At 38.9% G+C, this 15,973-nt stretch overlaps 1 protein-coding gene and 1 long non-coding RNA gene across 2 annotated transcripts in view; one reads left to right on the forward strand and one right to left on the reverse strand.

The window, feature by feature from the left end:
- TNKS (tankyrase) overlaps positions 1 to 7,810 on the reverse strand; it is a 208,814-nt gene extending 201,004 nt beyond the window's left edge. Inside the window, exon 1 of the mRNA XM_012468767.3 lies at positions 7,116 to 7,810. Coding sequence (XP_012324190.1) covers positions 7,116 to 7,782 — 667 coding nt within the window. The 5' untranslated portion in view covers positions 7,783 to 7,810. The remainder of the gene's footprint in view (positions 1 to 7,115) is intronic.
- LOC135271457 (uncharacterized) overlaps positions 7,697 to 15,973 on the forward strand; it is a 213,206-nt gene continuing 204,929 nt past the window's right edge. Inside the window, exon 1 of the long non-coding RNA XR_010339601.1 lies at positions 7,697 to 8,268. This is a non-coding gene — a long non-coding RNA (uncharacterized LOC135271457). The remainder of the gene's footprint in view (positions 8,269 to 15,973) is intronic.

A 15,973-nucleotide genomic window follows, 5' to 3' on the forward strand; every position in this document is an offset into this window, starting at 1 on the left:
ATAAGAGCAAAGCTGAATAGCTGTGAGAGGGACCATATAGCTATAAAGCGTAAAATATTTACTAACTAGCCATTTACAGAAAGTTTTCCAACTTCTGCCTTAGGAAAAGTAGAAGATGAAAGGAGAAAAAAAAGGTTAATTAAAAAAATAAAGATATATATATTTTTAATAGGATTCAAAAGAAAGTGACAGTTATCAGAGGTTGGGGGCAGATAGTTATAGTTTAATGGGTACAAGAGCTTACTTAAGATGACAAAAAATGTTCTGGAAATGGACAATGGTGATGGCTGCATAACATGGCAAATGTACTTAATGCCACTGAATGGTACACTTAAAATGGTTTTAATAGTAAATTTTACATATATCTTACCATACTAAAGAAATAGAGCAAGTGACAAATTTAGGAGAAAGGCGAAGTTTCAATATACATGAAAAGGAAGAATAATAAAAAGTATAATTTAAGAAACTTTTCTGAAATAAAAGATCTGAAACTATGTAAAGAAAAGGCATACCACATACCTGAGAAAATCTATCTAGAGAAACTAACACCAAGATGTACTCTAGTAGAATATCTGATGTTTAATAGAAGAGAAAAAAAAAGTCCTTTGCCTATCCGGTGGGGGGTAAAAAAAGGCTAAGGGAGAAAAACTCCAATTCTCATCAGACCTTCAACATTAACAGCTCTTAGCAGGTCCTTGAAAACCAAAAGTCTAGGTATGGAAGAAATGATGTCCAGATGCAACACAGAAGAGGTAAGTAACAACCCTATAGTTCTGAGTTTGAATTGGAAGTATCAATATTAGTTAATGAGGTAGATTAAAGAGACAGATTGTCAGAATGTCTTAAAAAGCAACACTCAGATATATACTGTCTATAATAGACACACTTTAAATATAAAGACAGATTGAAAGTAAATGAATGGAAAAATATCATGCACAGCGTAAGCATAGGAATACTGAAGTGGATACAGTCACATCTGATAAAATGTAGCTAAAATCATAACAATTTTAATAGGATACGTATGAGAATTTCTATGACTTGGGACCAGATAAAAGTTCTCATATAGGTGATAGGTCAGAGAAAGCAATAACCGTTAAGATAAATATATAAATTAAATTTAATTTAAAACTTCTGTTCAAAGGACCCTCGTTAAGAAAATGAATCAGCAATCCATAGCCTGGGAGGAAACATTAGCACATTTATCTGACAAAGCACTAGTATGCAGAACATATAAAGTACTCTTAAACTCAATAATAAAAGATAATAAAACTGAAGTGTGTCCAGTAAAAAAAAAAAAAAAAAGGCCAAAAATTCATAAAAGATATATAAGGCCAGGCATGGTGGCTCACGCCTGTAATCCCAGCACTTTGGGAGGCCAAGGTGGGTGCATCACCTGAGATGAGGAGTTCATGACCAGACTGGCCAACATGGTGAAACCCCACCACTACTAAAAATACAAAAATTATCAGGGCATGGCGGCAGGTGCCTGTTATCCCAGCTACTGGGGAGGCTGAGGCAGAAAAATCGCTTGAACCCAGGTGGCAGAATTTGCAGTGAGCCAAGATCGCACCACAGTACTCCAGCCTAGGCAACAAGAGCAAAATTTCATCTCAAAAAGAAAAAAAGGATATATAAATAGCAAATAGACACATAAAAATGTCTTTAACATCATTAGACTTCAGAGAAATGTAAAACCACAAACAAAATCATAAGATATCATGTTAAAACAAGAGAAATTGATGGGAATGTATATAAACTTTGGGAAAAAGTATTGGCAGTTTCTTATAAAACCAGACATTTACCTACCCTAAGGCCCAGCCATTCTAATACTAGGTATTTGCCCAAGAGAAAGAAAATCCATGTCCACAAAAAGGACTTTTTAAGAATATTCACTGCGGCTTTATTCATAATAGCCAAAACTAGAATCAGTTTAAGGGTCTATCAACTGGAGAAAGGATACACAAACTGTAGCATATTCATATAATGAAATCTACTCAGCAGTAAAAAGGAACTACTGATACATGTTACAAAAATCAAAAACATTATGCTGAGCAAATTAAGCCTTACAGAAAGTAAATATTGTACAACTGCATTTATATGAACTTCTAAAACAGGCAACTCTTATTCTATAGTGGAAAAAAGTCAGAATAGTGGTTGCCTGAAGGAAAAGAGGCAGTGACAGAATTGAGATAAGGGATATGAGGGAACTTTCTGAGGTTTCTACAAGGAAAGTCATAATTCGAGTTACATAGGTTCCTGCATTTGTCAAAACTCAGTGAATGTACACATAAGATTTGCACAGATTTCACACTAAAAGACAAATCTTTACACAAACACTGAACTTAATGATATGCATATTAGCATAGTTAGAGAAGCTGCACAGATGCCTACCATTTACACTGACATGCTTTAATAAAAAGATGATTGATGGGTAGAAGAATTTATGTAGTAATACACATGTAACAGAAATTATACAGTATTATAATTTATGTAAGCATTCCTCTATAGTCGAACAGTTGACTTGTTACCAATTTTTTTGCTATTGGAGATACATTTACCTATCATTTTATAAATAGCTAATTTGTTCTTTAAATCATTTGTTTCCAAAGAATAGTATCACTGAAGTAAAAGAAAGAGATAGACACTTTGCACATCTAACTAAACGTTCTCTGTAAACTTTTTTTAAAAGAGATACCTTAAGAAAAGTGTAAGGTTTTAAGAAAACACTAAGTAAAAGGTAATCCAGTTTATAATCAACAATTTTAAGTCTAGGAAGATATTTATGAAACTAGGTTCCTTTCTTCTATTACCAAATTAGACCCTTCTTAAACCCTGACGCACAGTATTTGCTTACAAGTAACATCAAGGATCCTGCAGGAAATGAAAAGCATAAGGTAATTCCCACTCCAAGACTGAAGCATTCTGACTCATTTTATTACCCACTGATAGGCAACAATTTAGAGTACATGGTGACTTCTATTATTAACAAGAACGACATTTGTACAATGGCAAGAAAAAAAAAAAAGCATGGCCATGCTGAAAAATCCAAAGAGTCGGGAATGAGATGAAAAATCTCTGTATTGTTAAATATGTATTGTAGTAGATACCACTAAAACAAAGCAAAAAAAAAAAAAAAAAAAAAAACTGGCATCCTTATTTTGCTGGTTTTGATTCTAAAATACCTCGTTACCTATCATAATCCAAGTCATATGTTAACTAACAGGAAGCCCATTTCAAAATTTCTTCAATTTCACGTAAAATCTCAGAATTGAATGTTTTATTAAAGCTTTTAAAAGAAAAAAAGAAAACCTCATTTGAACTTTTCTATAAAAAAAGACCTCATCATGGGTCCTTTAACAAAAATACGTCACTTCTGGGAACCAAACTAAGGAGGTATCACTCTAAATTGGTACTATTTATAAAACTCTTTTGACTGCTATACTTTAAAAGAAAACCAGGGTCAAGAACCACATCTGTAGAAGAAAAAGTCTCGTATAAATTCTAGTCAACAATAAAAGAATGGATCACTTTTACAAAGCCATCTTAAGAAGGCATCAGAAATAGTATTTCGAGAACCTGTATCAACAATGGAAAGAAGGGCTGGGCTCGGTGGCTTACACCTGCAATCCCAGCACTTTGGGAGGCCCAGGCGGGTGGATCACAAGGTCAAGAGATTGAGACCATCCTGGCCAACAAAGTGAAACCCCATCTCTACTAAAATACAAAAATTAGCTGGACATGGTGGCACGAGCCTGCAGTCCCAGCTACTCTGGAGGCTGAGGCAGAAGAATTGCTTGAACCTGGGAGGCGGAGGTTGCAGTGAGCCGAGATCGAGCCATTGCACTCCAGCCTGGCGCCTGGCGACAGAGCGAGACTGTTTCAAAAATAAAATAAAATGGAAACAAGATTTGTCTTAAATGCAGATAAGATGATTCTATTATTAACACAGTTTCTAAACCATATTCTAAACAAATTATCAAAATCCAAGACAGGATAGAAAGGATTCTTAATTCTACTGCTGGAAATAATATGTTTATTCTTAAGATAATATAAATAAAGTGATAAGGATTTAAACATGGTTTCATACCACTTCTGAGATGTTTAAAAGTGATTTCCAAATACCACATGTGCTCATTTAAATAAGTGGGAGCTAAACCTTAAGTACACATGGACACAGACAAAGGATTAATACACACTGGGGCTTACTTGAGGCTGGAGGATAGAGAGTGGGAGGAGGGTGAAAGTCAAAAAACTACCTATCTGATACTATGCTCATTACCTAGGTGATGACGTAATCTGTACACCAAACCCTGCAAGACACACAATTTACCCATGTAACAAACCTGCACATGTAACCCCTGAACCTAAAAGTTGGAAAGAAAAAAAAAATTGTTTCATTTCATTCTATAGAACTGTAAACTCATTTTTAAACACAAATAAAAGCATTAGTTAACATCCTCCCTTCCAACCTTTGCTTGGCTAGCTTGGGCTCACTCTTTAAATTCCTGGTTTAAAAAATTCTACCTAGAAAGACTTCCTTAACTTCTCTAAAATAAGGATATGAGCTCCTATTACATACTGGGATAGAGAGTATAATGTACGTTTCCTATCACTCTAGATTAGACACTAGATAATTTGTAGGCTTTTGTTGTGGTTGTTGTTAATGCTTCCCCACTAGACTGTAAGCTCCACGAGGGTTAAGGACTGTTTGCCATTACACAATTGTGTCAGTATTTAACACCTAATCATCTAAGTACACTTAAATATTTCTGGAACAAATACTGTAATTTTTAAGTTTTTTCATCCAATTGTACCAATTTCTCATCTTTAAAACAGCTATTCCATGACAATTCAATTGCTATCATAATAACCAGACAACTGATAACTTTTTTCATTTCTTGTGCAAACCGACTACAGGATGTTTTTATATCATCGAGAATTTTATTACTGTGTTTTCCACAACTGAATTAAAATTTTCTAAAAAAGCCAATTCAAGGTTAGGTTCTCATAACTACAACATAATTACAGTACTGATTTATTGTTTATGTTCTAGCTTATCTGGATATACATAAAACTCTGAAACAGAATAATAAATAACTATTATGGCAAATAGAAGACTCATGTTTTGGGAGACAAGCATTATTTTGTGTGACTTATCTTAAATATATTAATATGCATAAATGTAACTATCAATGGTTGGTGATTAGTTATAAAGTGGTATGGTGAGAAATTACATGATTTGTGAAAGAATTTGTTAAAATAGTTAAACTTAGGATAAAGTATGCAAAAGTAGACACCTCTGTTGATTTATAAAATTAGACTTAGGCCTTTCATTTAGCCTAAAGAAAAAGAAATGCTATTTCATCTAAAACAAGCAAAATCCTTGAGCAAACTAATAAGACAAAAGTCTGTTTATGATTCAATTCACTGCATCCCTAATAGTAGTGTCTGTATATCAAGAATGAATCCAGTGACCTAATAATGATTTCCTTTAAGTGTTTCTCATACCACTGGTCATGACCCATTAATGGATCACAAACAGCATTTGCTAAAAATGAAATGGAATAAGATATAAAATATCAGAGGACAACATATAGATTAAGGGAAAGTACTGTCTCCGGAAACTTTTGATTCAGTTGCATATGTGACAATGTAAAATGTATTTCTAAGTATGGGCTACAATAAAAAACGTGTGAAAGGTACTCTCTTGCATGTAAGCCCTCCCCATTACTACTTCTCCCAAAACAGGAACTCTGCACTGCAATTACTCCCAAAAATGAAAAGTGACCTTAATCCAGGGTTCTGACAGTTTAAGTTTGATTTCACAAGCCCTAAAATCAAACTGCCTGAATTCAAACTCAATTTCAACCATTTCCTGAGTGAATTTGGACTTATTTAAGCAATCTATGCTTCACTTTTATCATCTGTAAATGGTTAACAGTATCTCTCAAGTTGCGGTAAAAATAAATTAAATAATACTACAGTAGGTCAACACATGTTTTACTACTAACAGAACAAACTGAAGGAGTTATAATATTAGATATATAGAAAAAACAACAAGTTATCTTTGGTGTGTTTCTTTGATGTTTGTGTGTGGTACTTTGCATTTTGTATTTTTCTGTCCTATTTGAATTGTGTAATGTATAACGTATATATTTCTAATATGATGTTTCTAATGTATATAACATTACCTATATTTTTAAAATATCAACAATGGGTATCTAGGCAGTAAGACTGTGGTCCTTTCTTTTTATTTACAGTTTTATTTTATAAACATATGTTAGGTGTCTTTAAGAGAAAATCAATTACTTGCAAAAAAAAAAAAAAAAAAAAAGACAAGTATGGGGTCCAGAGTTTAAGAAATTCACACTTTTTGAGGGAGAACTTTGCGACAGATACTTCTCACTAAATGCTCGTACGACATCATTTCATGATTTTTGCCCAGGAGAAAACTGAGGCAACTGACACAAGGGAAACGGTGTTAGACAACAAATAGTGGCCACATCAAAGCCTGTATTTCTTCCATCATCATATAACACATCCAAATATTCTTCTCCAGTTGTTTCACATTGGCATATTTTGGTCTCCCCATCTAGACTGTAAACTCCTTTACAAAAGGGAAACTTTCAAAAACTTCGTTTACGTCTTTCATTGGGTTACTAAGACTGCAACAGATCCTCAAACACTTGTTGAGTTGTATTCAACCTCTTTTCATCTGGAGTGTCCTCAAGAGACGTACCTTTGTAAAAACAAACTTTCACACAAACAAAAAAACTACTCTAAAGCTGTACAAATCTAACTTTATTCCTGCACACTAAAAACTAAAGTGTAAACATACCCGTATACAAAGACTATCAACTACAGTGAGTTTTGTAATGAGTACAAGTGTCACTGTGCAAACGCTGAAGAATTCCTTGGATTCACATATCCCCCCCAACCACGCCCCCATCACGCAGGCACCATCAAAAGAAAGGAACCTCTTGTCTTCTGGTGAGATGTTGAAGAACCATGACCACGCCCCCACTTTGTCCCATCACAATAACCTGTTTTCCTGTCCCAACTGGACCCAGCACCCAAACCCAAAACCCTTAATAAACAATTCAAAAGTCTCTGACCTGCAGCGAAGTGCAGGGGAGAAGACTTCCGGCCGGCCATGTCCTTTGCATTTACGTTTGCCGCGTCCACCAGCCTCTTTACCCGGGACACGTCCCCATTGCGACAGGCCTCCAGCAGTTCCCGTAGGGCCCCGCTCACTGCTGGGACCCCTGTCCCAGGTCCCGCTGCCCCAGGCCCCAATGGTGCTGTGCTGCTAACGCCGGCCGCCTCGGGGCTCTCCGCCAAGCTCGATCCAGGGGAGGATGGAGAGGAAGATGAGGATGAAGTCGGGGAAGAAGAGGACGACGGTGAATTGTTACTGCCAGCTGGGCTGGGAGCGACCCCAACGGCAGATGAAGCAGAAACCGCTGGGACCACGGGAGCGGCGGCGACGGTACAGATTGTGCTGGTGGTACTGCAACAGCTGCTACTGTCAACCGGGTCCGGGGATCGGGGCCTGTCGGGCGGATCCCGACTGCCATCCCCCTCCGGCAGAGCTAGGCCGTGCCGCGGGGAGGCGAAGGGGGCCAGGCCGCCGGCCGTGGGGGAGGCTGGGGTGGTCCCCGGGGCCAGGCCTGGACTGAGTGGGGGAGGAGGTGGCGGCGGCGGCGCTGAAGCCCCTGGGGCGGGCTGGAGCTGTTGTTGATGATGGTGGTGATGATGCTGAGAGCGACGCGACGCCGCCATCTTCGGACTCCCCTAGCACTGTCACTGCGGCAACGGCCCCACCGCCCGCCCTCACTTCCGACTGCCGGACCAATCAGCATCCAGCGCACAGGAAATGATGCTAGGCGGGGTAGGAGGGGCCAAAGAGAAGGAGGGTAGTATTGGGAGCTCAGAGAACAGCCACGGGAGCGGGGCGGGGCTTTGTCACTGTGAGGCGGGCTTTGTGACGTGATGGCGGGCCGGCTGGAGAGATTTGAATACTGGAACCAGCTTCTGCCTACATGGGAAACATTTCCTGCATTTCTCACTTTCAGTCGGCTTCCCTAGCCCTGCTCCGCTCTGTTGCCAAGTCTCCCTCAGTCTCGCTTTGCTCGCTCCAGAGCCAGCTGTTGAGATGCAGCTCAGAGCAAGCCGAGAATGTGTCGATTATCATCTATCAAGCGTCCTCGTCTGAAAAATGGAACTAATAGTACCAACCTCACAGAATTATTATCGGGATTAAAAGAGGTAACATAGACAAAGCGCTCTGCCAGTAAAACACAACTCTAATTAGCCCGTTGGTAATTTTTTAGATTGCAGCCTTTCTTTTCCAGGTGTCCCCTTGAGCTCTTGTCCCCTCCCTATAATGTTTCTCACCCTATGTCCTTTAATTCCTCTTTTTTAAATACTGGTTCAGATTGCTAGGATTAGCATTCCAGCTCTGCCATTTGTTGTATATATCTGAGCTAGCTGTTTCATCACTTTATACCTGTTTCTCTCTTTAAAATTGAAATAACAATAGTCCAGTAATTGTGAACTATTAAAATTATGATTTTTTTTTCTATTCTGTTATCTCTGAAATTTTATTTTTCACCCTAAGGTTAACTAATTATGAATATATTCTTTCTTTTGAATTTTGGTTTAGCTTAGCCTCTCCCACATCCCAAGCAGATAAAAACCTGATTGTTAGGCTGGTCACGGTGGCTCATGCCTGTAATCCTAGCTCTTTGGGAAGCCAAAGCGGGCAGATCACTTGAGCCCAAGAGTTCGAGACCAGCCTGGCCATCATGGCGAAACTCCGTCTCTACAAAAAACGCACAAATTAGCTGCGCAAAGTGGCACATTCCTGTAGTCCCAGCTACTTGGGAGTCTGTGTTGGGAGGATCACTTGAGCCCGGGAGGCAGAGGTTGCAGTGACCCGAGGTCACACCACTGCACTCCAGCCTGGGTGGCAGAGGACAGAGACCCTGTCACAGAAACAACAAAACGAAACATCCCGATTGCTGTCCATCACTCACCATCAGGTGCCATTTTTCAGCAACTACTTTTTCTATCTTTCCCCTACCTATGTATACTTTTTTTTTTCTGCCATCAAAAGATATATCCATGAATGAGATAATCTCTGTTCAACAGTAAAGCAGGCATTGTAGAAGTATACACAAACATCATTAGTCCAATAGAGTGGACACAGATGGAAATTCCATGACCTAAGAGAAATAAGACTTAGATGAGTCAAGCAGAATATTAAACCAGGTGATAAATTTTATCATGTGTTCATCGTTATATGTGATTTGTGTGATGTTAATATTCCCATTTAAATAAATAGATGAGTTTATTTGGAGTTACTAAATGCAATAAGGTCAGGAACATAACTGGTGTTACAAGTGGCATTTATTTTCATCTAATCTAGGGTTACAGATTATAATTCTTAACATTATCCATCTGTCTGATAAAATTGTGCCACTGTTCACAGTAGACACCCACCAAATAGTGTGGCTGGATAGGCAAACTTGCATCAGTGGAACTAAAATCAGTCCACAACATTCTTCTTTATTCTTCTGGTTTTTAATCTTAACTCCTTGATGTAGAGCAGAGAACCATTGAGAAGTAGGGGTGGACCAACATGATATGTTAGATATTCATAACAAACCATATGTCCCCTTGATAATGGCCTCCTGGAATGGGAAGCGTAAGAAATGTTTGGTCTCCCAATGGCCAATTACTCATAGAAAGAAGTATGAAATAATAATAATAAGGAAGTCTCTGCTGGATAGAGATTTTTAAAAACTAAATTGACTGAAACTGTACTGGAAAACCATGTCTGGAAATGCAGTCAATCAATTGAAAATTGCTTTTTTCCCCTCCAGTAGAAAGCAGTAAAAGTACTTAACATTAAGTATTTATGAAGTTTAGGTTTATACTTACTAATGTTTAGCTCTAAACATGAAAGGACAGATGCCATTACCTAATCTTCTGTGGCTAAACACAATTTCATGAGGAATGCACTATTATCATAGTGCAAAGAGCAAAGCTTGGGGTCAAACAAACCTGGGCTTGAAAGTCACATTTCTGATGATTACTAGTTGGCTAATCTTGATAGATATGCTCCAGCTCTCTCAGACTAAAATTTTGATTTTACTGTAGCACTATCATGAAGATTAAAAGCCTAGGTGTTTTATAAGCACTCTGAATGTTAGATCCACTTTCTTACATGGCATACATAGAGTGTTGACACGAACTCACAGCCACTATTGATAGCGTTCCACTCTCAGCTTCCTTTGTGACAGAGATAGGGGCTGGGAATAAATATCCATCATTTTGCACATAACAGGAATCTAAAGCAAAGAAACATAGGTTTAATTGTTTCCTCATCTGATAATTCAGGATTCTTTATAAACCCTATCTCCAAGCTATTGTTGATCACAGTTGTTTAGCATCTTATTTTCAAAAGTGTTTTCGCAAAAATCATATCCTGGCCGAGAACTTAGAGGTTGCTTAAAAGTAGGAGTTATCTCCTTTTGTTTTTCAGAGCATAAGCTCTCACAAGAAAAAAGATTATTAAGTCATATTCCTCTATGGCAGAAAACCATAGAGAATTTACCCTAGATAAATAATTTGTGGGCAGGCACAGTGGCTCACCCCTGTAATCCCAACACTTTGAGATCCTGAGGCGGGCAGATCATGAGGTCAGATCGAGGTCATCCTGGTTAACATGCTGAAACCCCCTCTCTACTAAAAATACAAAAAATTAGCCAAGTGTGGTGGCATGCACCCGGAGTCCCAGGTGCTACTCAGGTGGCTGAGGCAGGAGAATCGCTTGAACCCAGGAGGTGGAGGTTGTAGTGAGCCGAGATCGCACCACTGCACTCCAGCCTGGGCGACAGAGAGAGACTCTGTCTCAAAATAATAATAATAATAATAATTTGTGAGAATAAAAACCAGGAACTTTTATAGTAGCATTATTTATAAGAGTGAAAAACTGGAAGCAATATAAAACACTGACAAAATGTGGTGGCTCACACCTGTAATCCCAGCACTTTGGAAGGCTGAGGTGGGAGAATCACTTGAATCCAGCAGTTCAAAACCAGCCTGGGCAACATAGCAAGACCCCACTGCACAAAACAAAATTTAAAAATTAGCTGGACATGGTGATACACACACACCTGTAGTTCCAACTACTCAGGAGGCTGGGGTGGGAGGATTGGTTGAGCCCAGGAGTTTGAAGTTGCAATAAGTTATGATCACACCACTGTACTCCAGCCTTGGTGGCAGAATGAGACCCTGCCTGTAAATAAATAAGTAAAAAGAAATAAAACATAAGCAGTTAGAGATTGATTATTCAAATTAAGATATTAATTAGATAAAATCATGCAGTTCTATTAAAACAACAAATATGGAGATTATGTCAACACATGGAAAAACACTTACAAAAGTGGGCCAGGTGCAGTGGCTCATGCCTGTAATCCCAGAACTTTGGGAGGCCAAGGAGGGCAGATCAGTTGAGGACAGAAGTTTGAGACAAGCCTGGCCAACATGACGAAGCTCCCATCTCTACTAAAAATACAAAAATTAGCCAGGTGTGGTGATGCACACCTGTAGTCCCAGCTGCTTGGGAGGCTGAGGCAGGAGAATCACTTGAACCTAGGAGGCGAAGGTTGCAGTGAGCAAAGCTTGTTCCATTGCACCCCAGCCTGGGCTACAGAGTGAGACTCTGTCTCAAGAAAAAAAAAAAAATTATAAATCGAACATATTGTCCTTCCTCTTTCACCATGTAATGACAAGGGATAGTAGAAAAAACAGGCTTTGGTGTCATGTTTTTGTTTGCATCTTGATTCTTCCAACCATGTTCTATGTAACTTTGGCAAACCATCTGAGGCTCAGTTTCCCCAACTGCCAATATGTACAATAATAGCTAGGTTTATGTTGAAGAATCAATAAATTAACATATATAAAATGCAAGGCACAGAGATTGGTACATAATAAGCCTTCAATTAATGTTAGTTCCCTTTTTTATGCTTCCCCTAATTAATAAAATGCACATTACGATATGACAACTATATTGTTAGTACAACTATCTAGAAGATTGTAGTTGACTGCCTGTGTAGTGATCCCCTGTATTCACACCCTTGGTCTTCAAAAGAGAAAAAGGAAGAAACAATAATTGTAAAAAGAAAATTCAGACATGCAGAAAAACCATATTAAATCTAAAAACCCAAACCTCAATAAAACCTAATAGGGAGAATTGATATAGCAGAAGAGACAATGAACTGTGCTGCTATAGACTGAATTGTGTCTCCTACAATTCCTATTGAAGCCCTACCCCTCAATGTGATGGGATTTGGAGCTGGGGCCTTTGGGAGGTAATTAGGTATAGATGAGGTCACAAGGGTAGGGCCCTCATTATGGGATTAGGACCTGTCTTAGTCCATTTGCAATGCTATAACGGAATTGCTGGAGATGGGTAATTTATAAAGAAAAGAAGTTTATTTGGCTCATGGTTCTGCAGGCTGTACAAGAAACATGGCACCAGCATTTGCTTCTGGTGAGGGCTTCAGGCTGTTCCACTTATGGTGGAAGGTGAAGGGGAGCTGGTATGTCCAGAGACTATGTGGCCAGACTGGAAGCAAGAGAGAGGGAGAAGGTGCTGGGCTCTTTTTAACAACCAGCTTTTAGGCTGGGTGCAGTGGCTCACTAATTCCAGCTCCTTGGGAGACTGAGGCGGGTGGATCACCTGAGGTCAGGAAGAGACCAGCCTGGCCAATATGGTGAAACCCTGTCTCTACTAAAAATACAAAAATTAGCTGGGTTTCATGGCAGGCACCTGGAATCCCAGCTACTCGGGGTGGGTGGTGAGGCAAGAGAATAGCTTGAACCCAAGGGGCGGAGGTTGCAGTGAGCCGATATCGTGCCACTGCTCTCCAGCCTGGGCGACAAGAGCAAAACTCATTTTCAAAACAAAGGGGAATAACAGAGTGGGAACTCACTTATTACCACTAGGACAGGACAAAACCATTCCTGATCATGATCTGCCGACATGATCCACACCCTTCCCATTGGGCCCCACCTCCAAATCTAAGGGTCAAATTTTAACATGAGGTTAGGAGGGGACAGGTATCTACACTATAGCAGTGCCTTTGTATGATGAGAGAGTAGGGATTTTTTCTTTCTCTTTACCGTGTGAGCACACAGCAGAAAGGCATCCTTCTGGAAGCCAGGAGAACACCCTCATCAGAACCTAACCATACTGACATCCTTATTTTAGACTCTGAGCCTTCAGAATTGTGAAAAAATAAATTTGTTGTTTAAGCCACCCAGTCTGGCATTTTGTCATGGTAGCTCAAGCAGACCAATCCATGTGCTAAGAGTAAACTGGCACAGGATTTCTAGTCACATTTACATTCTTTACAGAGATGAGAATAGTACAAGGGAAAATTATGCCCCTAAAAACCAGTAAGAGGAATTCCAACTATAAACCATGGGATTGGTAATGGAAACAAAAGGTAAAAGATATATTGAAGTTATATTCTAGAAAATTAAATAAATTGTCTTTGGTTCAAAAGATTATTTCAGCCTGGACTTATTCCTTAATCCATTGAATATGTCTTGAACTACCTACTCAACATCTCTACTTGGTGTCTAGAAGCATCTTACATTTCACATACCTATAACCAAATTATTATTTCTTTCTCTCAAATCTGCTTTTATCCTAGTATCCTCCATCTTAGTAAATGGAGCCATTCTTTCACCCGTTTGGTAAGTCCAGAACCCTAAGTGTCTTCCTTAATGTCTCCGTTTTATTCACTAACATCTTTCATTCCACCACACCCACAACTAAGCCACCAGGAAGTCCTAGAAACTCAATCCTGTAAATATAGCGTGAATCTTAGTCTGTTTTACCATTTCTTCCACCACCAATCTAGTTCAAGTCACCAACATCATGTATGTGGACTAGTGTAATAATTTTCAACCTTATTTCTATGCTTTCACTCTGTTATCCCCCCTCCAGCCTACTCTATTGCAATTTTTGATAATAATTGAATAATTAATACATTTTAAATTATGAAATATAGCATACACAGAGAAATTGCACAAAACACATTTGTACATTTTAACAAATTATTATTAAACATCTAAGCATCACCTAAATCAAGAAATAAAGCATTATCAGCACCCCAGAATCCCCACTGTAGCTTCCTTTTCTTCTTCTCCTATAATAACTACTATCCTTTTATATGGTAATCACTTCCCTTTTTTTCTTTATATCTTTGTCACCTGAGTGTGCATGTGCAAGCATTTTAGTTTATTTTGTGTTTCTTGATGAACTTCAAAACCTTATTTCTTTTTATATTAATTCAAAAGATAAGCTTAATTTAAAAAAATTTTTATTTAAATACTTTACAAAAAAGAGTGGGTGCTATGGACTGAATGTATGTCTCTCCTCAAAATTTATATGTGGAAATCCTAAAGCTGCAGGGAGATTGCTTAAGCCTACAAGTTCAAGACCAGCCTGGGCAGCATGGCGAAACCCCTTCCCTACAAAAAATAGAAAAAGTAGCTGGGTGCAGAGGTGCGTGCCTGTGGTCCCAGCTACTCAAGAGGCTGATGTGAGAGAATAGCCTGAGCCCAGGAAGCAGGGGTTGTAGTAGACTGAGATTGCACCACTGCAATCCAGCCTGGGTGGCAGAGCGAGACACTATCTAACAATAACAAAAAAAAATCCTAATCCCAATGTGATGATATTTAAAAATGGGGTTGGTGGGGGAGCGGTAATTAGGTCAAAAGAATGGAGCCCTTAGGTTGAAATTAATGTCCTTATAAGAAGAACAATGAGAGCTCTTTCTCCTTTCTTCCGTCTCTATCCTCCACCTCACAATCCCTGCCAGTGTGAGTATATAACAAGAATCCAGGAAGCAGACTCTCACTGGAAACTTAATCTTCCAGTGCCTTGATCTTAGACCTCCCAGCTTCCAGACTATGAAAAAATAAGTTTGTTATTGTGGACACCCAGTCCGTAATTTTGTTATAGCAGCCCAAACTGACTTAGACAGTGGGTGGGAAATGTACAAATGAGCATTAAACTTGCAGTTGAAGAATCCATCTTCTTAGATTTTTAATAGTCTGTTTTTGATGTCTTGTTTCTATTCAGGTAAATGCTAAGAACTGCATGTTAATGCTAAGAACTGGATGTTAAAATGTGACTTTCAATCTTGATTTTGACTGAGTAAGCAAGACAATAGATAAAAAAATGTGCCACACAAATCAAATTATTATGCCATCCATTCACAACTTGCAAAGGAAGGGACTATAAAAAATTAGCCAGGCCTGGTTACTCACCTCTGTAGTTCCAGCTACTTGGAAGGCTAAGGTTGAAGGATCTCTTGAGCCCAGGAGGTCAAGCCTGCAGTGAATTATGATAGCACCAATGCACTCGGTGACACAGTGAGACTCTGTCTCAAAAAAAAAAAAAAAAAAAAAAAAGGAAGGGGCTATAAACTAGTCCACCAGCCACTTCAGAGATAGAACAATTTAGGATGTGGAGTCAAAAAGAAATTTCTCTGGAGAGTGTTATCAGTGGGCTGTGAATACTGACCCTTGTGAGAGTGGGGAATAATGCTTCCCAGACACATCCAGAAATAATGTTGTATCAGCTATCTCGGCCTCCCTTACCCCAATCAAGCTGATGTATAAATTAACCCACACAGTCACCAGGCTAGGTGAGGAAGAGGAGGAATTCAGGACAGGAAATAATGACTATGTGTTCCTTCTACTACCAGCTTCCAAAGCAGGCTCAAGCTGCTGAGGGGGCAGTTTTAACTTTCAAACAAGTTCCATTCCTCCATGATTTTATTTTTCTGTTCATGTATATTATAAAACAAGACTATTTTAAAAATTTATACTCCAAAAGATAACATTTTATTTTTTAGAGACATGGACCGTGGAGTGCAGTGGCATA

Source organism: Aotus nancymaae, unplaced genomic scaffold (genome assembly GCF_030222135.1).
Source record: "Aotus nancymaae isolate 86718 unplaced genomic scaffold, 86718_ANA_hifiasm-v0.15.2.pri h1tg000079l, whole genome shotgun sequence".
Taxonomy (NCBI): Eukaryota; Metazoa; Chordata; class Mammalia; order Primates; family Aotidae; genus Aotus; species Aotus nancymaae.